The sequence below is a fragment of the Tachyglossus aculeatus genome, chromosome 1 (genome assembly GCF_015852505.1).
Source record: "Tachyglossus aculeatus isolate mTacAcu1 chromosome 1, mTacAcu1.pri, whole genome shotgun sequence".
NCBI classification, from domain to species: Eukaryota; Metazoa; Chordata; class Mammalia; order Monotremata; family Tachyglossidae; genus Tachyglossus; species Tachyglossus aculeatus.
In genome coordinates, this window is record NC_052066.1 from 13466231 (window position 1) to 13493064 (window position 26834).

Here is a 26834-nt window from a genome sequence, read left to right on the forward strand (position 1 = left end):
GCTGGGGTAGATACAAACTGTTCAGGTGGGATACAGTCCACGTCCCAAGTGGGGCTCCCGGGCTTTATCCCTATTTTAGTCAGTCAGTCAATCATATTTATTAAGCTATTACCATGTGCAGAGCACTGTACTAAGCACTTTAGAAAGTAGGCTATAACAATACAACTGACACATCCCCTGCCTGCAACAAGCTTAGAGGAGGAAATAGACATTGCAGATGAGGTAACAGACACAGAGAAGTTGAGTGACTTGACAAGGTCTCACAGCAGACAACAGGTGGAAAGCAGGATTAGGACCCAGGTCCTCTAACTCCTAGGCCCTGCTTTTTCCACTAGGCCACATTGCTTCCCATTGCTGAATCTATGATAAAGGTGCCATCAGTCAAAATGGCAATCTATGAGCCAGTAAATTTGCTCACCATCAAATGGAGGGTACCAGGGACATGAGTTGCTTCTCAGCCTGTTCCCACATGCTTAATGACCAAATGGGATTCACCACCAATTAAGCCATCAACGGTATTTATTTGTTACTTACTGTGTGTAAAACACTGTACTTAGAACTTGGGAAAATACAATACAATAGAGTTGGTAGATTCTAGCCCTGCTTCATAGACATTTTTATCTCTACTGCATGTCAGTAAGAAAAGACAGGATGAGACAAGCTTATTATCTAATATTTTGGTTTGTTTTTCATGTCTTTCCTGTTCCATGTTATAAATATCTAAAACAGAAATAAATTCAAAACAAAACAATGCTTGTTAAAGAAACAAGGAAAGGGATGAGAAAATACACCAGGAGTCTGGTTGCCCATTTATCTTCTGAAGCGACACGGCATTATCAGACTTGGGTTACTCCGTTTCCAGTTTTAATTCATTTCTGGATCATTTGACTAATATCGATAGAGATGCTGCATTTTCTCCGGGAAGAGATACTTCTTATTGGCAGGCGCTGACATGCACGAAATGTCAGGAACTGACATTTCGTCTCATCATCTGGTGTCAGTGTATCAACGCTTGAATTTTTTTGCTGTTGTTGTTTTTCTGCTTTTTTGACATTGAATTTAACGGTGACTGATCAAATCGAGAAAATCAGTAACTGAGGATCCGGCATTCACTTCGTCCTGAAATACGGAATGGCATTTAAATTTTGCAACTGCTGCTGCTGTTGTGTCTGCTTGGGATAGCTGAGGCAGAGAGCCCCTTCCTGCAATTAGTGTCTTAGAACTGATTCCCTGGGAGACAGAGAATTAAGGAAGTCCCCACTTATTTTCCCCCTCAGATAAAATATTCCCTTTTGCTGTCATCCCCAGCCTCTTGGAGGGCTGGGTCGTTTTTCAGGGCTGCGTCCGCGCTTTCTGCAAATTCGGTTCCCTTGGCCTCGTTGGTGTGATACGTCCCTTTCTGCTTGTACAGGTAATGAAGCATGATGATCAGGAGGCAGATCAGGACAAAGGCCACAGCGGCAATGACACCTGAGGAGGAAACAGAACTAGAAATGACCAAGGCTGGGTCATAAAGTGGACAAGTAGCAGAGCTAGGATTGGAAACCGGGTCCTCTAACTCCTAGGCCCGTGCTCTTTCCACTAGGCCATGCTGCTTCTCCTTTCTTTTGTTTTCTCCTTTCTGCCCTCCATCCCTCCCCCTCTACCTTCTTCCCTTCTTCCTTTCTGCTCCTTCCTCCCTCCCTTTCCCACCTCCTTTCCTTCTTCCAGATTTCATATTTTCTGGTGGCTGTGAAGTGCACAGCCCCCTCACAACTCCCATTCCTCCATGAAATCTGGATTAAGCAATGGAAGGAAGGGAGAAAATTGGAGGCCTCTTTGACACTGTAAAGCATGGGTGTAGGTGGAATTTGATAGAAATACAATATAAATCTCGTTCAGGTTGAATGTGACTCATGACAAGCTTTTGTAACATTTCTATTCAGTGCTCTATTAGGTTTGAGAAAGACCCATGACAGAAAAGGACAATTGTTTCTGCTCGGTAGGATGCTACACATGGAGTCTCTGCTTTGCTTTCTCCACATCATTTCTGAAAAAGCAGTCATAGGGAATCAAACAATGTTCTGGGAATATTTCATAAATCTGCTTTATTATACTCTCCCAAGTGCTTGGTACAGTGCTTTGCACATAGTAAATACCATTGATTGATTGATTGATTGAATAATAATAATAATGATTATGATGATAATCCCGGCTCCACCACTTTTCTGCAGGGTGACCGTGGACAAGTCACTTGAATTGTGTGTGCCTCAGTTACCTCATCTGTAAAATGGGGATTGAGACTGTGAGCCCCACGTGGGACAGGGACCATGTCCAACCTGACTAACTTGTATCTACCCTTTGCTTAGTACAACATCCAGCACATAGTAAGTGCTTAGCAAATACCAAAATTGTTATCATTATCATTATCCACCTCAGCTCTTAGTACAGTGCCTGGCATATAATAAGCCCTGAACAAATACTGCAATCATTATTATTATTGTTAGCACTCTTAGCAATATTCATGACAATCAATGATACTGCCAACAGTGATAACAACGATAATAACTTGGGAGTCAGAGGTCCTGGGTTCTAATCCCTGGTCTGCCGCTTACCTGCTTTGCCTCCTTCTACAACCCAGCCCATATACTTCACTCGTCTAATACCAACCTTCTCATTGAAACTTGATCTCATCTATCTCACCGCACCTTGATCTTGTCTATCTCACCGCACCTTGATCTTGTCTATCTCACCACTGACCTCTTGCCCAAGTCCTGCCTCTGGCCTGGAATGCCCTCCCTCCTCATATCTGACAATTGCTCTCCCTGCTTTGAAGCCTTATTGAATGCACATCTCCTCCAAGAAGTCTTCCCTGACTAAGCCCTCTTTTCCTTTTCTTCAACTCCCTTCTGCATTGACCTGACTTGCTCCCTTTATTCACCCCCGACTTCCCAGCCCCGCAGTACTCATATCTATATCTGTCATCTATTTATATTAATATCTGTCTCCCCCTGTAGCCAATAAACTTATTGTGGACAGGGAATATATCTGTTATATTGTTATATTGTACTCTTCCAAGTGCTTAGCAGAGTACCTTGCACACTGTAAGCGCTCAGTAAATACGATTGACTGGTGATGACAAGCCTTAGTCAAGTAAATTAACTTCTCTGTGCCTCCATTTATTCTTCTGGAAAATGGGGATTAAATACTCCCTCCCTCCCTCTTAGATTGTGAACCCCTGTGGGACAGGACCTGTTTCCAACCTGTCTATCCTGATCTACCCCAAGTGTTTAGTTCAGTGCTTGGCATGTTGTAAGTGCTCAACAAATATTCTTCTTCTCATTATTATTACTATTCATTCATTCATTCATTCAATCGTATTTATTGAGCACTTACTATGTGCAGAGAACTGCACTAAGCACTTGGGAAGTACAAGTTGGCAACATATAGAGACGGTACCTACCCAACAGCGGGCTCACAGTTTAGAAGGGGGAGACAGACAACAAAACAAAACATATTAACAAAATAAAATAAATAGAATGAATATGTACAAGGAAAATAAACAAATAGAGTAGTGAATATGTACAAACATATATACATATATACAGGTGCTGTGGGGAGGAGAAGGAGGTAAGGCGGGGGGATGGGGAGAGGGAGAAGGGGAAGAGGAAGGAGGAGGTAAGGCGGCGTATGAGGAGGGGGAGAAGGGGAAGAGGAAGGAGGGGGCTCAGTCTGGGAAGGCCTCCTGGAGGAGGTGAGCTCTCAGTAGGGCTTTGAAGGGAGGAAGAGACCTAGCTTGGCAGATGTGCGGAGGGAGGGCATTCCAGGGCAGGGGGAGGATGTGGGCCGGGGGTCGACGGCGGAACAGGTGAGAATGAGGCACATTGAGGAGGTTAGCGTCAGAGGAGCGGAGGGTATCAGCTGGGCTGTAGAAGGAAAGAAGGGAGGTGAGGTAGGAGGGGGTGAGGTGATGGAGAGTCTTGAAGCCGAGAGTGAGGAGTTTTTGCCTGATGCGTAGGTTGATTGGTAGCCACTGGAGATTTTTGAGGAGGGGAGTAACATGCCCAGAGCGTTTCTGCACAAAGATGATCTGGGCAGCAATGTGAAGTAAAGTTGTACTACTACTACAACTACTACTAATACGAGCTGTCACTTCACTTCTCTGTGCCTCAGTTACTTCATCTGTAAAATGAGGCTGGAAATTGTGAGCCCCATGTGGGACAAGGACTGTGTCCAACTCAATTTGCTTATATCCACCCCAGAGCTTAGTATAGTGCCTGGCACATAGTATGTACTTAAATATCATCATCATTATTATTCTCTATGTCTCAGTTACCTCACCTGTAAAATGGAGAATAATACTGGAAGCCCCATGTGGGATATGGACTGTATCCATCATGATTAATTTACTCCCTTCTTCATTGCTCTGATTTTCTCCCTTTATTCAGTCCCCCTCCCAGGCCCACAGCATTTATGTACATATCTGTAATTCATTTATTTATATTAATGTCTGTCTTCCCCCCAAGACTGTAATCTCATTATGGTCAAGGATTGTGTCAGTTTATTGTTCTATTGTACTCTCCCAACAGTTTAGCATGGTGCTCTGCACACAGTAAGAGCTCAATAAATACGATTGAATGAATGAATGGATGAATGAATGAATAATTTAACATCTCTACCCCAGCGCTTAATACAATGTCTAACACATAGTAAGTGCTTAACAAATTATTATCATTATCATTATTATAAAGTGCCATCGACTCTATTCTGATTCATAGCAACTACATGGATATACTTTCTCCAGAACGTCCTGTCCTCTGCCATAATCCGCAACCTTTCTAACAGTTCTTCGTTATTGTTGTTACGGTCTCTATCCATCTAGGTGCCAGTCTGCCTCTTCCACGTTTTCCCTGGACTTTTCCTAGCATTAATGTCTTCTCCAGAGAATTATTCTTCCTCATTATGAGTCCAAAATATGCTAATCTAAGTCCAGTCATTTGGCCTTCCAAAGACCAGTTTGGTTTAATTTGCTCCCAAATCCGTTTGTTTAAGGGCAGTCCATGGTATTCACAATAACCTTCTCCAGCACCATATTCCAAAAGAATCGATGTTCTTTCTATCCTGTTTTTTCACTGTCCAGCTATCAGATTCATAAATTGTCAGTGGAAACACAATAGAGTTGCCAATTTGTATTTTTGTGGCCATTGTTACATCAGTAACATTTCATGACTTTTTCCAGGCTCTTCATAGCAAGTCTTCCTAATATTAATCTTCGACGTATTTCTTGGCTACTAGTTCCTTTATTATTGATTTTCGATCCCAGGAGATAAAAACTGTCAACTATTTCAATCTTCTCTCCGTCCACTAAAATGTGTTACAAGCTTACCAAATACCAGAACTAATATCATTATCATTATAATAACCATTACTATAATGTACCACTCTCCATGAATTCATTCAATCATACTTATTGAGTGCTGTGTGCAGAACACTATCCTACGCACTTGGAAGAGTACAACAATAAACAGACACATTCCCTGCCCACAGTGAGCTTACAGCCTAGAGGAATGTAAGTGATCCATGGCCATTGAGTCTGCAATTTTGATTAAGAAGTAATTGCCACATTCTAATGAATCCACTATCCGGGGAATAGCAATAAAGCCATGAAGTGTCTCATTTTTTAAATAAAATCACAAAGCAGTGGGGGAAGTGAGAGACAGAGAGAGAAAGCGGCAGGGAAAAGGAGGCAGAGGCAGAGAGACAGAGGCAGAGAGAGACCCTGGGGAGGGAATGACAGCAGCATCCCGGTGGCCTGAAGAGAAACTTCTGGACTCCCATCTGTCAGATTTTCACGTGGGCACCTGCATGATCCTTCATTCACACTTTTGGGCTTCTAGAATTTGAGTAATACCTATCTGTTTCTTCCCACTTAAATTATTGGCCATAAATACTTTCCCCACTTCCCCCACACCCTGCTAACCCAGCTGTCTCCTTTTTCTGGCTATTATTGCCTGCTGGATCATATGGACTAAGGTGGACCAGGTCAGAGAGGGGGGAGCAGGAAATTCTAGTAACAATAATGATAAATTGTGGTATCTGAAAGCCCTTATTTATGTGCCTTGCCTACATTCATTCATTCATTCTATTGGATTTATTGAGCTCTTACTACTACTACTACTAATAATAATAATGATAAGGTATTTGCTAAGCACTTATTATGTACCAAGCTCTATTCTAAGCACTGGGATAGATCCAAATTAATCAGGTTAGACATAGTTCCTGTTCCACATCGGGCTCACAGTCTTAATCCCCATTTTACATCATCATCATCAATCGTATTTATTGAGCTGTATTATTTTACAGATGAGGTAAATTAGGACCAGAGAAGTTAAGTGACTTGCCTAAGATCACATTTCTAGACTGTGAGCCCATTGTTGGGTAGGGACCATCTACATATGTTGCCGACTTGTACTTCTCAAGCGCTTAGTACAGTGCTCTGCACACGGTAAGCGCTCAATAAATACGATTGAATGAATTAATGAATTTTGGGCAAGTCAGTTTACTTCTCTGCACACTTACTGTGTGCAGAGCAGTTTACTAAGTGCTTGGGAGAGTACACTGTAACAGCATGGCTTAGTGGAAAGAGGCTGGGCTTGGGCGTCAGAGGTTGTGGGTTCTAATCCTTACTCTGCCACTTGTCTGCTGTATGACCTTGGGCAAGTCACTTCACTTCTCTGTGCCTCAGTTACCTCATCTGTAAAATGGGGATGAAGACTGTGAGCCCCATGTGGGACAACCTGATGACCTTTTATCTACCCAGTACTTAGAACAGTGCTTGGCACATAGTAAGTGCTTAACAAATACCAACATTATTATTATTATTATAAACTGACACGTTTCCTGCCCACAATGAGCTTTACAGATGAGGAAACTGAGGCCCAGAGTGAAGTGACTTGCCCAAAGTCACAAAGCAGACAAGTTGCAGAGCCCGAATTAGAACCCAGTCCTCCTGATTCCCAGGCCCGTGCTCTATCCACTAGACCAGGCTGCAGTGGGAACCTGGCAGGTTTTCCTTAACCCTATTATTTTCTGTGCTCCATGAATTGTAGATCTCGGGGGTAGAGGCTGTCACTGGGGCGAATGAATGGTCGTGTCGGTGGTGGTGCTTACACTAACTTTACTTCAATCAATCAGTGGCATTTGAGCCCGTTGTTGGGTAGGGACCGTCTCTGTGGCCAACTTGTACTTCCCAAGCGCTTAGTACAGTGCTCTGCACACAGTAAGTGCTCAATAAATATGAGTGAATGAATGAATGAATGAATGAGTGTGTACTTTGTTCAGAGCACTGTACTAAGTTCTTGGGAGAATACAGTAGAGTTACTAGACATGATGCTTGCCCTTAAGGAGGTGGTAATCTATGATGTGCAGAGCACTGAACTAAACACTTGGAAGAGCACAATACAATAGAGTTGGTAGGCACCATCCCTCCCCTCAAGGAGCAGAGACTGGAGAAAGTGCTTGGAAGAGCATAGTATAATGCAGACACAGTTATAATGGAGACGCAGTCTGGCTTAGTGGCAAGAGCATGGGCTTGGGAGTCAGAGGACATGGGTTCTAATCCTGGCTCTGCCACTTGTCTGCTGTGTGACCTTGGGCAAACCACTTAACTTCTCTGTGCCTCAGTTACGTCCTCTGTAAAATGGAGATTAAGACTCTGAGCCCCATGTAGGACAACCTGATTACCTTGTATCTACCCCAGGACTTAGAACAGTGCTTGGCACATAGTAAGCACTTAACAAATGCCATTATTGTTGTTATTATTAATATTATTATTGTTATTATTTTAGTGTTGGGAAGCAGCATGGACTAGTGGAAAGAGCTCAGGCCTGAGAATCTGAAGGATCTGGGTTCTAATCCTGATTAGAACCACTTGCCTGCTACGTGGGCAAATCATTTCACTTCTCTATGCCTCAGTTCCCTCATCTGTCAAATGGAGATGTAGACTGTGAGTCCCATGAGGGAAAGGGGCTGTGTCAAACCTGATTAGCTCGTCTGTACCCCAGTGCTTAGAACAGTGCTTGACACAGTACATGCTTAACAAACAATCATTCTTATCAATATTACCAGTGTAAGTAGACAGGAGCCCTGACCCCAAGGAGCGTACAGTCTACTGTGTGCAGAACTGCTTTGGGGAAGCAGCATGATTTAGTGGAAAGAGCCTGGGCTTGGGAGTCAGAGGACATGGGTTTTAATTCTGGCTCTTCCACTCATCTGCTGTGTGACCTTGGGCAAGCAACTTAAATTATCTGTGCCTCAGTTACCTCATCTTTAAAATGGGGATTGAGACTGTGAGCCCCATGTGGGACAACCTGATTACCTTGTAACTACCTCAAAGCTTAGAAAAGCGCTTACCAAATACCATAATAATAATAATAAAAAAACACTGGTCTAGGTGATTGGGAGTGAACAATACAATAATGCTGGTAATAATAATGGCAATTACGGTATTTGTTAAGCGTTTACTATGTGCTAGGCCCTGTACTAAGCACTGAGGTGAATTCAAGCAAATCATGTTGTATGCAGTCCCTTGTCCCACGTGGGGCTCACAGTCTCAATCCCCATTTTACAGATGAGGTACCTGAGGCCCAGAGAAGTGAAGTGACTTGCCCAAGGTCACACAGCAGACAAGTGGTGGAGCCGGGATTAGAACCCCTGACCTTCTGACTCCCAGGCCCGTGTGGTTTCCACTACATCATGCTGCTTCCCTAAGCTTTAAAAAGGATCCCTGCCCTCAAGGACTTTATAGTTTAATGGGAAAAGAGGAAGCCACTATGATCACATCTAAGGTGTTTTCTTACCTGCAATGATGGCCATGTCTGCTCCAGTTGAAGAGATGCCAGGGTCGGCAGCTGTGAACACAACAGAACAAACCAAAGAGGATTAGTTAGCAGAACTTGATGAGAACCAACACACTCTTATCCTCAGCATTGAAAGACATACACTGATACAATTGTACATTCAATTCTTTATTTTGAGTACTATTTAATAATGATAATGGTGGCATGTTAAGCACTTACTATGTGCCAGGCACTGTACTAAGTGCTGGGGTGTCAACAAGCAAATCAGGTTGGCTTAACTTCTGCATAAGACTTGACCTTTTGTTTAAGTCTCCTTGCTGACCTCCCAATCTCCTGCTTCTCCCCACTCCAGTCCACACTTCACTGCACTGCTTGGATTCATCTTTCTATAAAAGCATTCAGGACATGTCACCCCCCTTCTCAAAATCTCCATTGGTTGCCTATCCACCTCCGTATCAAACCAAAACTCCTCACTCTTGGCTTTAAAGTAGTCCATCACCTTGCCCCCTACCACCTCACCTCACTTCTCTTCTACAACGCAGCCCAGACACTTCACTCCCCTGGTGCTAATCTTCTCACTGTGCTTCCATCTTGCCTGTCTCCCCGTTGACCTCTGTCTCATGTCCTGACTCTGGCCTGGAACACTCTCCTCCTCAAATCCACCAGAAATTACTCTCCCTGACTTCAAAGCCTTACTGAAGGCACAGCTCCTCCAAGAGGCCTGCCCAAACTAAGCCCCACTTTTCCTTGTCTCCCACACTCTTCCGTGTCCCCAGGTTGCTCCCTTTGCTCTTTCCCCCCTCCCAGCCCTACAGCACTATAATTTTATTTATTTGTATTGATGACTGTGACTTGAATTTTTGTCTGTCTCCTTCCCCCCCACCACCCCCAACTGTGAGCTCATTTTGGGCAGGAATTGTCACTCTTGATTATTGTATTGTACTTTCCAAGTGCTTAGTATAGTGTTCTGCACACAGTAAATGCTTAATAAATGTGATTGAATAAATGAATTAATGAATACAGAGGGGGATCATCAATAACTGGAGTTTTTTGAGGAAGGGGGTAACATGTCCTGAACGTTTTTGCAGAAAAATGATCCAGCAACAGAGTGAAGTATGGACTGGAGTGGGGAAAGACAAGGCAAGGAGGCTGATGCAGTAACTGAGGTAGGATAAGATGAGTGACTATATTAACATGGTAGCAGTTTGGATGGAAAGGAAAAGGCTGATTTTGGTGATGTTGTGAAGGTGGGACTGATAGGATTTGGTGATGGATTGAATATGTGGATTGAATGAGAGGAGTAGTCAAGGATAACGCCACGTTTACAGGCTTGTGGGATGGGAAGGATGGTGGTGCCATCTTCAGTGATGGGAAAGTCATGGGGAGGACAGGGTTTGGGTGGGAAGATAAGGAACTCTGTTTTGGACATGTTAGGTTTGAGTTGATGGAAGGACATCCAAGTGGAGATGACTTGAAGGCAGGAGGAGATCAGCACTGGAAAAGTAGATTTGGGTATCATCCTCAAAGATGAGGTAGTTGAGGCCATGGGAGCAAATGAGTTCTTAAGGGAATAATAATGATGGAATTTTTAAGCGCTTACTATGTGCAAAGCACTGTTCTAAGCGCTGGGGGAGGATACAAGGTGATCAGGTTGTCCCATGGGGGGCTCACAGTCTTAATCCCCATTTTACAGATGAGGGAACTGAGGCCCAGAGAAGTGAAGTAACTTGCCCAAAGTCACACGGCTGACAAGTGGCTGGGCTGGGATTTGAACCCATGACCTCTGACTCCAAAGCCCGGGCTCTTTCCACTGAGCCATGCTGTGTAGATGGAGAATAGAAGGGAACCCAGAACTGAACCTTGACAGACCCCCCGCCCCCCAGATAGGGGGTGGGAGGCAGAGGAGGAGCCCGTGAAGGAGACTGAGAATGTATGGTCGGAGAGATAGGAGGAGAACCAGGAGAGGACAGAGTCAGTGAAGCCAAGGTTGGATAATGTTTCCAGGAGAAGGGGTTGGTCCACAGTATCGAAGGCAGCCAAGAGGTAGAGGAGGATTAGGATGGAGTATAGACCACTGGATTTGGAAAGAAGGTCATTGGTGACCTTTGAGAGGGAGGTTTCTGTAGAGAGAAGGGAACAGAAGCCAGATTGGAGGGGGTCAAGGAAAGAATTGGAGGAGAGGAATAGAAGACAAGTAGGTGTAGACAATGTGCTAGAGGAATTTGGAGAGGAATGATAGGAGGGGGATGGGGCGATAACTGGAGGGAGCCATGGGGTCAAGGGAGGGTCTTTTTTGGATAAGGGAGATAAGGGAGATGAGAGGCCCGCCCGCCCATCACACTGCCTGGCCCCCGTTGCTCCAGGAATAATCCTCTCCTCCAAGCGCCGCCATAGACGCCCCCTGCTTCCAAACCCCACCCCCACTTAGGCGACCTTCCTTACAGTGCCCCCCAACCCCCCTTCCCTGTACGGTCCTGACTGACTCTCCCCCCGCCCCACTCCGGGAAAAAGGCCCTTGTTATCACCAAGTTACATTAAGGACAATCTCATTCGCACCTACTCAGCCCTCCTGTTCCACCATCGACCCCCGGCCCACGTCCTCCCCCGGGCCTGGAATGCCCTCCCTCTGCCCATCCGCCAAGCTAGTTCTCTTCCTCCCTTCAAGGCACTACTGAGAGCTCATCTCCTCCAGGAGGCCTTCCCAAACTGAGCCCCTTCCTTCCTCTCCCCCTCGTCCCCCCCTCCACCCCCCCATCTTACCTCCTTCCCTTCCCCACAGTACCTGTATACATGTATATATGTTTGTATATATGTATTACTCTATTTATTTATTTTACTTGTATTTATCTATTCTATTTCTTTCATTTTGTTAGTATGTTTGGTTTTGTTCTCTGTCTCCCCCTTCTAGACTGTGAGCCCACTTTTGGGTAGGGACTGTCTCTGTATGTTGCCAGTTTGTACTTCCCAAGCGCTTAGTACAGTGCTCTGCACACAGTAAGCGCTCAATAAATACGATTGATTGATTGATTGATGAGCATGTTCGAAAGCAGTGGGGAAGAAGACATTGGACAGCGAACGGTTGAAGATGGCTATTAGGGAGGGAAAAAGGGAGGGAACCAAAGTTTCCATTGGACACGAGCCAGTGGTGACTTGTGAGTTTCTGAAGAGCATTTTGGCAAGACCCTCAATCATCGCTCCTTCTGATCTTTCAGCCCCACTGGAAATAGACAGTGGATTACATGATCAAGCCCGATAAGAAGGGTCATTGTTTTATTTTTGAATAGCTTCTGCATAAGATTTCTTTCCAGGATGTGTTTTTTTTTCTCCACTTCATGTTAAAACAACCTTTCAAAAAGTTATTTTGGGTTTCAGTGCTGATCCGAAGAACAGTTCTGCTTAAGAGCTGCCCAAGGCTTGCAGGGACTCATGAAATCCTGCCTCCTAAAAGAAAGATCTGACAACTCCATAACTGGACCATTCATTGTTAGTAAATAAATGAACTTCCTCTACCCTGAGGGAGGGAAAGAGAGGAGGTAGGGCAAAGAAGACCCCTTATAAGGTAACCCTCAAAATGCCAAGATACAAAAATCACTTCCCAGTCGCAGCTCTGACAATAGCCAGTGAAAACTGGTTCTAAATATTAATTTCTACCATTAGTAGTAGAAAGAGTATTTAATGTGCCCCTCCTGGGCACAGCACACTGTAGTAAACACTTGGGAAAGTGTAACAGAGAAGTAACGTTTCCTGCCCACATTCATTCATTCAATCACTCAATTGCATTTACTGAGCACTTGCTGTGTGTAGAGCACTGTACTAAGCACTTGATGAGTTGACAATTCAACAGGGGAGGTATACATAGAAAGATTTCCAGGTAGAGTAATCCAAATAAACCCTAGACCATAAACTAGTTGTGGGCAGGGGATGTGTCTGTTATATTGTTTACTCGTACTCTCTCAAGCTCTTAGTAAAATGCTCTGTGCACAGTAAGGGCTCAATAAATATGATTGAGTGACTGATTGATTGAATGCATAATTGACTACACATATCAGGTGTTAAATAAAGGCTCAGAATGGCTGGTGTGTTTGTTGAGCTTGAGTTGGGGATTAAGTTGAGAAATTTTTTAGGAAAGAAATGGGCTTTGTGGAAGGGCTTCCAAAGAGGGTCTTGTTTAAAAATAGTTATAACATGTCCTAGTAGATAGAACATAGGCATGGGAGTCAGAAGGACCTGGGTTCTAATCCCAGCTCTGTCACTTGTGTGCTGTGACCTTCAAGTCCCTTAACTTTTCTTCGTCTCATTTACCTCATCTATAAAATGGGGATCAAGACTGTGAGTCCCATGTGGGTAGGGATTCATCATCATCATCATCATCAATCGTATTTATTGAGCGCTTACTATGTGCAGAGCACTGTACTAAGTGCTTGGGAAGTACAAATTGGCAACATATAGAGACAGTCCCTACCCAACAGTGGGCTCACAGTCTAAAAGAGGGAGACAGAGAACAAAACCAAACATACTAACAAAATAAAATAAATAGAATAGATATGTACAAATAAAATAAATAAATAAATAGAGTAATAAATATGTACAAACATATATACATATATACAGGTGCTGTGGGGAAGGGAAGGAGGTAAGATGGGGGGGATGGAGAGGGGGACGAGGGGGAGAGGAAGGAAGGGGCTCAGTCTGGGAAGGCCTCCTGGAGGAGGTGAGCTCTCAGCTGAGCCTTGAATTGGGATTCAGGGATTGTCTCTATTTATTGCCAAATTGTACTTTCCAAGCACTTAGTACTGTGCTCTGCACAGAGTAAGAGCTCAATAAATACGATTGAATGAATGAATGAATGAATGTGGGACATGGACTGCATCCAACCTGATTGGCTTATATCTATCTACCCCAGTGTTTAGTAATAATAATAATAATAATAATAATGGCATTTGTGAAGCACTTACTGTGTGCAAAGCGCTGTTCTGAGTGCTGGGAGGAAGATGCAAGGTGATCAGGTTGTCCCACATGGGGCTCACATTCTTAATCCCCATTTTACAAATGATGTAACTGAGACCCAGAGAAGTTAAGTGACTTGCCTGCCCAAAGTCACACAGCTGACAAGTGGCACAGCCAGGATTAGAACCCATGACCTCTGGCTCCCAGGCCCGTGCTCTTTCCACTGAGCCATGCTGCTTCTCAAGTACAGTGCCCAGCACATAGTAAGTATTTAGTGCTTACTTCACCTTAAAAATCTCCTAAAAACAAACCTACCATAATCCCCTCCAGTAAATGAAGCTTCTGATAAGGAACATCTGTGAGTTTCCAAGTGGAAGATTGGAGAAAACAGACCATGGAGTTGAACCCAGAATTGGCTTGGTGGTGTGAGATCAAAGGAAGGACAGGAGTATCTATAATTCTATTTATTTATATTGATGCCTGTTTACTTGTTTTGATGTCAGCCTCCCCCCTTCTAGACTGTAAACTTGGGCAGGGATTGTCTCTCTTTATTGCTGAATTGTACTTTCCAAGCACTTAGTACAGTGCTTGAACACAGTGCTCAATACATACAATTGAATGAATAAATAAATGAATGAGTGAGGGATTGGGGTTCAATGGAGAGGACTGAGTTGAGGGTGTGGATTTCTGTGTCCAGAGAGGGTAATAATAATAATAATAATGATAGTAGTAGTAGTAGTATTTGTTAAGCGCTTACTATGTGCTAGGTGCTGGACTAAGTGCTGGGGTGGCTACAAGAAAATTGGGTTTAACACAGTCCCCTGTCCCATGTGGGGCTCACAGTCTCAATCCCCATTTTACAGATGAGGGAACTGAGGTCCAGAGAAGTGAAGTCACTTGCCCAGGGTCACACAGCAGATAGGTGGCAGAGTTGGGATTGGAACCCATGACATTCTGACTCCCTTAAAAAAGGAAAAAAGTGGTGATGGTGCAGAAATGCTGAGATGGCACTTGGGGTCACATGACACTTGGGCCTGAAAAGACAGCTGGGGCAGGGATAAAGTGGGAAGAGCAGAGCTCAATCGGGGAAGGACTCCTGAAGGAGATTCCTAGAAATGAGGGTACTTAGGTGGATCCAAATATCAAGAGGGGATGAAAAGCCTTTCATTTGCAAAGGAGCTGAAAGCCTTGAAAGTAATCACTCACTGTGTGCAGAGCACTATATTGAGAACTTGGGAGAGTACAATACAAGAATATAACAGACCCAGTCAGGCTGTCCTACCTGCAGGAAGTGCAACCAATGAGGTTTAAAAATAATTAATAAAAATGAAGGTATTTGTTAAGTGCTTACTATATGCCAAGCACTGTTCTAAGCACTGGGGTAGAGACAGCGTAATCAGTTTGTCCCACGTGGGACTCACAGTCTTAATTCCCATTTTACAGATGAAGTAACTGAGGCACAGAGAAGTTAGGTGGTTTGTCCAAGGTCATGCAGCAGATAAATGGTATAGAAGGGATTAGAATTCATGTCCTCTGACTCCCAAGCCCGTGCTCTTTCCACTAAACCACACTGTGAAGAGGAAGGGTAAGGGGGGTGGGGGAGGTTGGGGAACTCTTGAAAGGAAGGACCGAACAAGGCCGGGGAAAGGGGAAACAATTCACTAGTGGGCAGGAAACAGATGGACTTTTTCCCACGGAAAGTCGTGCAAGCTGAAAACTATCGGGTGAGCCCGGCATGGGAGAGGGACTATATCTATTCTGTTCATCTTGGGTCTACTCTAATGCTGAATAAATACTTAATTTCTCATTTTAGGGAAATCCATGGTTAAATAATTCATCTGGGGGAAAGCAATGTGGCCTAGTGGATAAAGCTTGGGCCTGGGAGTCAGAGGACCCAATTTTTTGGCTTAGTGGGTAGAAAATCAGAAGGACCTTGGTTCTAATACCAGCTCTGCCACTGAAAAATGGGTATTCAATGCTTGTCTTCCCTCCTACATAGACTGTGAGCCCCATGGGGAACCAGGGCTTCTAGCTTATATCTACCCCTTGCATAGAATAGTGTTTGACACATTTAATGGTAAAGAAATATCATTAAAAAAAACAAACTAGAGAGGAAGAAAAAGGGGGAAAATCACAGAGGATAAGTGGTTCATCCCTGAACATTAATTCAATGAGAAGATAGGAGGGTGATGGAGAAAAAATAAATGGAAAAATTGTATGAACGAGGAGAAAAGTGTTGGTGATTTTCTCTACTTCCTGATATTCTCTCAATTTCATGGATGCTTTTCTCCTCTTTGTTCTGTCTCACTGGGGTGAATACCAAGGACTTAAAAGGGGACAGACACAGAGAGATTGGGTAAGGATGGGTAGTCTCAAACCCCTGCAGATTTCATAGGCCCTAGAGAGTTTCATCATAAATGTGGGTAAACCAGAAAATATTTCTATTGCACATTTCCAGGAATTTGCATGAAACTTAAATTTTGCAATTCAAAATGAATGTGATAATGTTATTTGAAATTTTGAAATATTCCTCTGGGTTTTGAGCCCAACATAGTGTGTTTCTTGGTTTTGGGATAATTACCAATAAGATTATTTCATGGAGATTTCTGACCCTAATTATGTTCGGACCTTGAAGGAAATATTATTCCTGGAGTCTGGAACCCTATTGTGAAATACCAGAGTAGCTGCTATGGAGCAAATAGACCCTTCCAAACAGTCAAGACCAACCATGAGCTTATTTTTGTCTATATTTATGCTCATGTAACAAAAAAACAACTCTCACTTACAATAAAACCTTAATCAGTACCCTCTTTGACAATGGCTTTCCATCCTTCCCCAAATATCAATGACTTTCCATCTGTTCTAGTGGTTAGTCTAAACTTCCTGTTCCCACCAGGGGAAAGCTTTGAAAAATAATTAAGATCTTTCTTTTTGCAGAACTCTGCTAGTCATCTAGATTAGTGTAAGAGCTCACCAGAGCTGTCATAATTGTAATTCAGATCCTGATTTTGGCACAGATTTTATAGTATAATGGAACTTGTTAAGTGCCTAGTATGTGCCAAGCACTGTTCTAAACTCTGGGGTAGATACAAGTTAATCAGGTTGGACCCAGTCCCTATCTCACATGAGGTTCACACTCTTAATCCCCATTTTTTTTTACAGATGAGGTAACTGAGGCCCAGAGAAGTTAAGTGAATTGCCCAAGGTCACACAGCAGACGAGGCAGAATTTGAACACAGTTCCTTCTGATTCCTAGGCCTGTGCTTTAGTACTTGCCCAAGTGCTTAATATAGTCCTCTGTGTACAGTAAGTACTCAATAAATACCATTTTTTTATGGTGCTTGTTAGGCAGTTACTATATGCCAGACACTGTACTAGTAACCGGGATGGATGCAAGATACTTGGGTTGAACCCAGTCTCTGTCCCACATAAGGCTCACTGTCTTCATCCCTGTTTTACAGATGCAATACTTAAGCTTACTTCACTCCTTTTGGAAATGACTCTCTTTCCCACAGAGACCGATGTGAATTTTCTTCCAGTCACCACTGGTGTTTAGTAATTACATGTTTACTAATAGTAATAATGATGGGGATAATGTTAACAATATCAATGATAATAGCAGTGATGATAATGATATTTCAAAAACACTTACTATGCGCCAAGCACTAGTAATTGGGGTAGATACAGGATAATCCAGTTGGACAAAATCCCTGTTCCACTTAGGACTCACACTCCAATTAGAAGGGAGGACAAGAATTGAAACCCCATTTTATAGATAAAGAGTTAAAGAGTAACAGAGAAGGTAAGTGACTTGACCAAGGTCACACAGCTAGTCAAACAAATAATTGAATGTTCAATGGAATAAACATATATGACAGAGTGCTACGGGAGGGTATAAATAAGTTTATCTGTGCTAGTTTTGGCCGATGGATTTGTGCAGTTTGGGGTTCTGGGGAATTAATCAGGGAAGGCTTTTGGGAGAAGGACAGATTTTTTATGGGAAATGTAAACTGCATGATCAGCAGTTCCCTACCTCCAGCAATAATTTCACTAAAAAATCAATACATCTAATTGGTTCAAATGGAGTCCCCCAGCAAATGTTTTCCACCATTTTAGAAATTAAAATCTATTTTGTTTATTTCTATTCCTGTTGTTTTCAGCTTTTAGGCCTCTTAGGAGCCTATTTTCACTGAAGCCCTTCACCGTTCAGGTAGAAGTTTTTCATTTGGGCAACTCTGCCTGACTTAGGAGAAAATCATCTCTGTCACATTTGCTTGAAGTGGAATTTCCCCAAGCACCAGAGTGAGTGCAGAGAATCTTTCCCTGAGAAATTAGCATTCTGTGAGCAAAGTGAAGGATTCGGAAAGCCAACTGTGGTGTCACATTCATTGCTGGGTCAAATTTGGCTTTCTTCTTCAATGGTCTCAGGTCATTTCTGCTTAAGGAGGTCGGAAAGCTATTTGCATCGATGGAATAGGAGCAGAGAAAGAGGAATGAAGAGGGGCCATTAAGTTCTGTGAGCTGGCACCACCCTCAACCCCACAGCACTTACATACATATCTTTAAATTGTATATTATAAATTACTACTTATTCAGATTAACGCCTGCCTTCCCCTCAAGAACGTAAGATTTTTATGGCCAGGGAACGTGTCTGCTAATTCTATTATATTGCACTCACCCAAGTGCTTAGTCCAGTGCTCTGCACGTAATAAGCACTCAATAAATAGGATCAATGGATTGAATGATGGATTGATTTTGCCAGGGCAAAAGATGGGCCACTTGGTAGCTCATATCTCTTTACCCCTAGTTCAATGAGCAATCAATCAATCAATCAATCGTATTTATTGAGTGCTTACTGTGTGCAGAGCACTGGACTAAGCACTTGGGAAGTACAAGTTGGCAACATATAGAGACAGTCCCTACCCAACAGTGGGCTCACAGTCTAAAAGGGGGAGATGGAGAACAAAACCAAACATAGTAACAAAATAAAATAAATAGAATAGATATGTATAAGTAAAATAAATAAATAAATAGAGTAATAAATATGTACAAACATATATACATATGTACAGGTGCTGTGGGGAAGGGAAGGAGGTAAGATGGGGGGGATGGAGAGGGGGATGAGGGGAAGAGGAAGGAAGGGGCTCAGTCTGGGAAGGCCTCCCATATTTATTGGGCCCTTACTGTGTGCAGGGCACTGTATAAAGTGTTTAGGATAATATACAAACAACAATCAACCCTTTCCTCTCCATCAAACTGCTGATACAAGCACTCATTCATTCATTCAATCGTATTTATTGAGCACTTACTGTGTGCAGAGCACTGTACTAAGCACTTAAGCAGTTATCCTACCCCGCCTTCATTACTGCACCTGACTCCTAGCTGACCTCCAGACCCCCTGCCTATCCTGACTCCAGTTCACACTTCTCTCTGCCGTGTGGATCTTTTTCAGCCAAAACTTTCAGTTCATGTCTTCCCGCTCCTCAGGAACCTCCAGTTGCGGCCCATTCATCTTCACATCAGACAGAAACTCTTTGCCAGTGGCTTTAAAGACACAATCAGCTGGCCCCATCCTACCTCACCTCACTTATCTTTTACTGCAGCCCAGCTTGCACACTCTGTTCATCTCATGCCAGTTTACTCACTGTGTCCCTGTCTCATCTATCTCACCACCGACTCCTTTCCCACATCTCCCCTCTAGCCTGGAACTCCCTCCCCCACCATATACACCAGACCACCACTCCTCCATCTTGAAAGCATTACTAAGGTCCCAACTCCTCCAAAAGGCCTTCTCTGATTAAGCCTGCTTTCCCCCCGACTCGCTCTCCCTTCTGTGTCATCTGTGCTCTTCGATCTGAGACCTTTGGACATTTGATATGCTCCCCACCCACAATCCTACAGCAATTATGTATGTATCTTCAAAGTATATATTATAATTACATATTTATTACTATCAATGTCCATCTCCCCCTCTAGACTGTATGCCCATTATGAACAGGAAACATGTCTGCTAATTCTGTTGTATTGCATTCTCCCAAGTGCTTAGTACAGTGCTCTGCACATAGTAAGCACTCAATAAATATGATTGATTGATCGAACAATATAACAGACACATTCCCTGCCCACAGTGAGCATACAGTTTAGAGGGGGAGGCAGACATTAATATAAATAAATTATGGCTATGTACATAAGTGCTTTGGGGCTGGATGGCGGGGTGTTGAATGAAGGGAGCCAGTTAGGGCAATGCAGAAGGGAGTGGGAAAAAAAGAAACGAGGACCTAACCAGGGAAGGCCTCTTGAAAGAGTTGGGCCTTCAATAAGGCTTTGAAGGAGGGAAGAGTATCTGTCAGCTATGAAGAGGAAGGGAGTTCCAGGCCAGAGGCTGGACGTGGGCGACGGGTTAGGGACGAAATAGATGAGTTCGAGGTACAGTGAGAAGGTTAGCAATAGAGGAACGCTTACTGAGCATTTACCGTGTATGAAGACTTCTGCTAACACTTGCGAGAGAACAATGGAGTTGGTAGAAATGATTCCTTTCCTCAGGAGCTCATGATCTACTGTGTAAAGAGCACTTTGCTGAGCACGTGGGAGAGTATAATAGTGTTAGAAATGTTCCCTCTTCAAAGAGCTTAGAGTCCACTATGTGCGGAACAGTGTACTGAGTGCTTCATTCATTCATTCAGTTGTATTTATTGAGCACTTACTGTGAGCAGAGCACTGTACTAAGCGCTTGGAAAGTACAATTTGGCAACAAATGGAGACAATCCCTACCGAACAATGGGCTCACAGTCTAGAAGTGTCCTTGGGAGAGTACAGGCTGTAAGCTCGTGGCTGGCAGGGATTGTCTCTCTTAATTGCTATATTGTACTTTCCCACACAATTAGTATAGTGCTTTGCACACAGTGAGCGCTTAATAAATACGATTGAGTGAATACAATAGAGTTAGTAGACATGATCCCTACCCTCCAGGAGAATACCTTTTAGCAAGGAAGAGAGACCCAAAAAAATTACAAGTCAGAGAAGCAACAGATTTTAATGATATGTGTATAAGTGCTGTGGAAGAAACAGGTGAGTATCTAAGTGCTTGGTGGGTAGGAACTGAAGTGCATAGGTGGTATGAAAACTCAGAAGCAGCATGGTTTACAGGAAAGAGCACGGGCTTGGGAGTCAGAGGTGGTGGATTCTAATCCCAGCTCCCCCATTTATCAGCTCTGTGACTTTGGGCCAGTCACTTAACTTCTCTGTGCTTCGGTTACCTGATCAGTAAAATGGGGATTAATACTGTAAGCCCCATGTGGGACAACCTGATTACCTTGTATCTACCCCAGCGCTTAGAACAGTGCTTGGCACATAGAATGCCCTTAACAAATAACATAACCATTACTATTTGGTTTTTTATGGCATTTGTTAGGAGCTTACTATGTGCCAGGCACTATACTCAGCGCTGGGGTAGATACAAGATAATCAGTTTGGACACAGTCCAAGTCCAATTTAGTCCTCACAGTCGTAATCCCCATTTGAAAGATAAAAATAATAATGATAATAATAGTAATGATAATAATAATAATGGTATTTGTTAAGCACTTACTCTATGCCGAGCATTGTCCTAAGCCCTGGGGTAGATACAAGCTAATCAGGTTGGACATGTTCCCTGTCTCACATGGGGTTCAAAGTCTTAATCCCCATTTTACAGATGAGTGAACTAAGACCTGGAGAATTAAAGTGACTTTTCTAAAGTCACACAACAGGCAATTGGCAGAGCTGGGATTAGAACCCAAGTCCTTCTGACTCTCAGGCCTGTGTTTCATTCATTCAATCATATTTATTGAGCGCTTACTGTGTGCAGAGCACTGTACTAAGCACTTGGGAAGTACAAGTTGGCTATGCCTTGCTGCTAACATAACTGAGGAACAGAGAAGTTAAGTGACTTACCCAAGATCACAAAGTAGCAAATTGTCAGTCAGCATTAGAACCCAGGTCCTAATTGAACTCATATTCTAACTCCCAAGCTCGTGCTTTAACTGCTAGGTCACACTGCTGCTCAGCATAGTGAGAATTTAATGGTCTCAGCTCACTGTGAGCAGGGAACGTGTCTATTAACTCTCTTGTATTGTATCTGCCCAAGTGTTTAATACAGTCATCTAGACTGCAACCTCAGTGTGGGCAGGGAATGTGTCTACCACCTCTGTTATGCTGTACTCTCCCAAGCTCTTAGTCCAGTGCACTGCACACAGAAAGCACTCAATCAATACAATTTATTGATTGCTCTGCATGTATCAAGCAAAAACTCCTCATTATTGCCTTCAAAGCTGTCGATCCTCCTGCCCGCTCCTACCTCACCTCCCTTCTCTCCTTCTCCAGCCCAACCCGCACACTCCACTTCTCTGCTGCGGCTAACCTCCTCACTGTGTCTCATTCTCGCCTGTCTCGCTATCGACCCCTGGCCCACGTCCTACCTCTGGCCTAGAATGCCCTCCCTCCTCACATCTGCCAAACTAGCACACTTCCCCCCTTCAAAGCCCTTCTGAAAGCTCACCTCCTCCAGGAGGCCTTCCCATACTGAGCCCTCCTTTTCCTCTGCTCGACCTCTCAGCTGCCTTCGACACTGTGGACCACCTCATTCTCCTGAACAAGCTATCCAACCTTGGCTTCACAGACTCCATCCTCTCCTCTTTCTCCTCTTATCTCTCCGGCCGTTCATTCTCAGTCTCTTTTGTGGGCTCCTCCTCCCCCTCCCATCCCCTTACTGTAGGGGTTTCTCAAGGGTCAGTTCTTGGTCCCCTTCTGTTCTCTATCTACATTCACTCCCTTGGTGAACTCATTCACTCTCACAGCTTCAACTATCATCTCTAGGCTGATGACACCCAAATCTACATCTCTGCCCCTGCTCTCTCTCCCTCCCTCCAGGCTCATATCTCTTACTGCCTTCAGGACATCTCCATCTGGATATCTGCCTGCCATCTAAAACTCAATATGTTCAAGACTGAGCTCCTTATCTTCCCTCCCAAACCCTGTCTTCCCCCTGACTTTCCCAACACTGTAGACGGCGCTACCATCCTTCCTGTCTCACAAGTCTGCAAACTTGGTGTCATCCTCCCCCTTCTAGACTGTGAGCCCGTGTTGGGTAGGGACCATTTCTATATGTTGCCGACTTGTACTTCCCAAGCACTTAGTATAGTAAGCACTCAATAAATGTGATTGAATGAATGAATGAATATAATAAGTGCTCAGAAATCATTGATTGATTGATTGATTGGTAACTAGCAAGGGTAATAGTGAGGGAAGATGAAAGATTAGTCAAAAAAGACCACCATGAGGAAATGTGATTTTAGCAGGTTTCAGAAAGTGGGGAGACAGTTATTTGCCTCTTGGGAACATGTCACTTGAGACAATAATTGGACTGTCTCTCAGAAAATGCCCTTGTCTCTTAAATCCTCACACCTTTCACTTCACTTGGTAAAAGATTCACAAATCGACATTACATTTTAAACGTTCTCACAATAGGGAAAGGAGCAGGTATGAGAAACAGCTACCTAATTCTATTTTCCAATGTCCCTGGTGCCTCAAATTGAAATATGGGTTTTAGGGTGATGTCAAGTGATAATGGCTGCTAACTTGGACTTTGATAACAGCATGAGTAAGAAACTGTAAATAATATTTCCAGAGGTGGAGACCTACATTAAACATAAGGAATTATTTCCTGACAGGGAATGGAATACATTCTTGAAAGAGACTGTGGGACTCTTTTCTGGAGAACAATCAATGGTATTTATTGAATGCTTACTGGTATGCCCATCTGTAAAAGCAGAATGGATTTTCTTTTGGGAATGATCTTGCCCAGAGGCAGGGGAATTGACTAGATGGTAACAAGGGATGCAGTGTGGCCTAGCAGAAAGATCCTGGGCCTGGGAGTAAGAGGACCTGGGTTCTAATTCTAGCTCCACCATTATTTTCAAATTATAATGGCATTTGTTAGCGGCTTACTGTGTGCCAGACACTGTACTATGTGTTGGGGTAGTTACGAGCTTATCAGGTTGGACACAGACCCTGTCACACAAAGGGCTCACCGTCTTAATCCCCATTTTACTGAAGAGGTAACCGAGGCACAGAGAAGTGAAGTGACTTGCCCAAGGTCACACAGCAGGCAAATGGACTAGCCGGGATTAGAACCCAGGTCCTCCTTATTCTTAGGCCTGTGCTCTTTCCACTAGGCTACACTGCTTCTTTCTGTGAATCCTGGAACTCCCCTTCTCTTCATCTCTGACACACATTCACTTTCCCCAACTTCAAAATCATACCAAAGGCACAAGAGACCGTTCCCGACGAAGCCTTCAATTCCTCTTCTCCCACTCTTTTCTCTGTCACACTTGCACTTTGATTTGCCCCCGCTTTATTCACCCCTAGCTCAGTCCCTCAGTACTTTTGTACATATCCCCTTTCAATCAATCAATCAAGCAACGAGGTGTATTTATTGAGTGCTTACTGTCTGCAGAGCACTCTACTAAAACTGTAATCTCAATGTGGGCAGGGAAAGTGTCTACCCACTCGGTTATATTGTGCTCTTCCAAGAACTTAGTACAGTGCTTTACACACTATACTTACTCAATAAATACGATTGATCGATTGATCAATTGCAATAATATTCACCTCTCACTTTTTGGTTTGGCCTGCTTCTTCTGGAGACTGGTTCAGGGCTTTGCTCCTTGAGTCTGAGCTCTCTGTCTCTCAGCATCTTTTATTACCCAAGACTTTGTTGTCTGGTGAGACAGCATGGCCAAGGAAGATCTTCCAAAACAACCTTATTTTTCCGGGTTGCAACAGAATCCCCTTTCTTCTTTTTAAGTTTTGAAAAGAGTTGGGGAAGAGCTATAATCATATCCATGTTTTACCAGTGGGGAAGATGAGCAGCAAAGCAGCATGGAGCATGGGCCTGGGAGCCAGAATGTTATTGATTCTAATCCCTGCTCCATGCCACACTCTGCAGTGTGGCCTTGGGTAAGTCGCTTCACTGCTTTAGGTCTCAGTTACCTCATCTGGAAAAGGGGGATTAAGATTGTGAGCCCTATGTGGGACATAGACTGTGTTCAAACTGGTTAACTTGTATCCACCCTTCACTTCACTTCTCTGTGCCTCAGTTAGCTCAACTATAAAATGGGGATTAATTCATAATTAATATTTATGGTATTTATTAAGACTTACTATGTGCCAGGCACTGTATTAAGCTCTGGCGTGGATACAAGATAATCAGAGTGGACACAGTCCCGGTCCCACATAGGGCTCCCAATCTCAATCCCCTTTTTACAGATGAGGTAACTGAGGCCCAGAGAAGTGAAGTGACTTGCCCTAGGTCACATAGCAGCCAAGTGACAGAGCTGGGATTAGAACCCATGACCTTCCGACTCCCAAACCTGAGCTCTATTCACTACACAATGCTGCTTCTCAAGACTGTGAACCCCAAGTGGGATAGGGACTGTGTCCAACCCGATTTGCCTGTAACCAACCCGGAGCTTAGTACAGTGCCTGAAACATAGTAAGCACTTAACAAATACCATAATTATTAATTATTGCTATTATTAATGAAGTGAAGTGACTTCCTCAAGGTCATATACATCACTCCTCGGCAGAGGAGAGATCAGAACCCGTGTCTCCTGATTCCCAGACATGTGCTCTTTCAATTGTTTTGCCCTGCTTTTTTTTTTTAATGGTGTTTGTTAAATGTTTAGTCAGGGCCAGACACTATACTGAGAGCTGGGGTAGAAACAAGATAGTCATTTGGACATTCCTCCCCATCCCCCCCGCCCTACCTCCTTCCCCTCCCCACAGCCCTTGTATATATATTTGTACAGATTTATTACTCTATTTATTTTACTTGTACATATTTACTATTCTATTTATTTTGTTAATGATGTGCATATAGCTTTAATTCTATTTGTTCTGACAATTTTGACACCTTTCTACATGTTTCGTTTTGTTGTCCGTCTCCCCCTTCTAGACTGTGAGTACAGTGGTCTGCACACAGTAAGCGCTCAATAAATACGATTGAATGAATGAATGAATGAATGACACAGTCCCTGACCCACATAGGGCTCCCAGGTTTAGACAAGGTAGTTATGGCCCACAGAAGTGAAATGAGTTGCCCAAGGTCACCGAGGAGACAAGTTGTGCATATGGGTTTAGAACCCAGCTCCTTCTGATTCCCAGGCCCAGCCTCTATCTTCCAGGTGGTGCTGCCTCTCCTCTCTATCTACCTAAATGTGGGCTGAATTGTGCCTACCTAAATAGGAGGGATGGCAAAAAGCGCACATAAACTCGAGAGTGAGGGCCAATGTTGGAAGAAAAATAATGCAGGCAGAAAACAATTTCTGAGAAAACAGGAGTCCAAATCCTGCCCTGTGTGCATGTGTGTGTGCAAACACACACACACACACACACACACACACACAATTTGCTTGTGATTTGCTTCTCCCCCTTTTAGACTGTGAGCCCACTGTTGGGTAGGGACTGTCTCCATGTGTTGCCAATTTGTACTTCCCAAGTGCTTAGTACAGTGCTCTGCACATAGTAAGCGCTCAATAAATACGATTGATTGATTGATTGATTGATTGATTGTGATTCACTCTGCAACCTGGATCAGTTTTCTAAAACACCAGTTTTTGCATGTCTTCCCACTCCTCTAAAATCCCCAGTGGTTATGCATTCACCTTGAACATCAAACAAACTCCTTACTGTTGTCTATAAAGCACTTAATCTCCTTGCCCCCTCCTACTTAACATCACTGGTTGTTTATTGCAATCTTGCAATGCCATTAGGGGAACAGTATGGTGTAGTAGATAGCGGGCCTGGGAGTCAGAAGGTCATGGGTTCTAATCCCTGCTCTGCCACTTGCATGCGGTGTGGCCTTGGGCAAGTCCCTTCAGTTCTCTGGGCTGTAATATGGGTATTAAGACTGGGAGCCCTATGTGGGTCAAGGACTGTGCCCAGCCAGATTTGTTTGCATCCACTCAGCACTTAGTAGAGTGCCTGGCATGTAGTAAGAGCTTAACAAATACC

General features: G+C 43.7%; 1 protein-coding gene across 1 annotated transcript in view; it reads right to left on the minus strand.

The window, feature by feature from the left end:
* Positions 1-509: 509 nt before the first annotated feature.
* The window catches only part of GYPC (glycophorin C (Gerbich blood group)), a 53120-nt gene continuing 26795 nt past the window's right edge, over positions 510-26834 (minus strand). The window contains exons 2-3 of the mRNA XM_038747569.1: positions 8838-8888; positions 510-1470 (exon numbers count right to left, since the gene is read on the minus strand). Coding sequence (XP_038603497.1) covers positions 1274-1470; positions 8838-8888 — 248 coding nt within the window. The 3' untranslated portion in view covers positions 510-1273. The remainder of the gene's footprint in view (positions 1471-8837; positions 8889-26834) is intronic.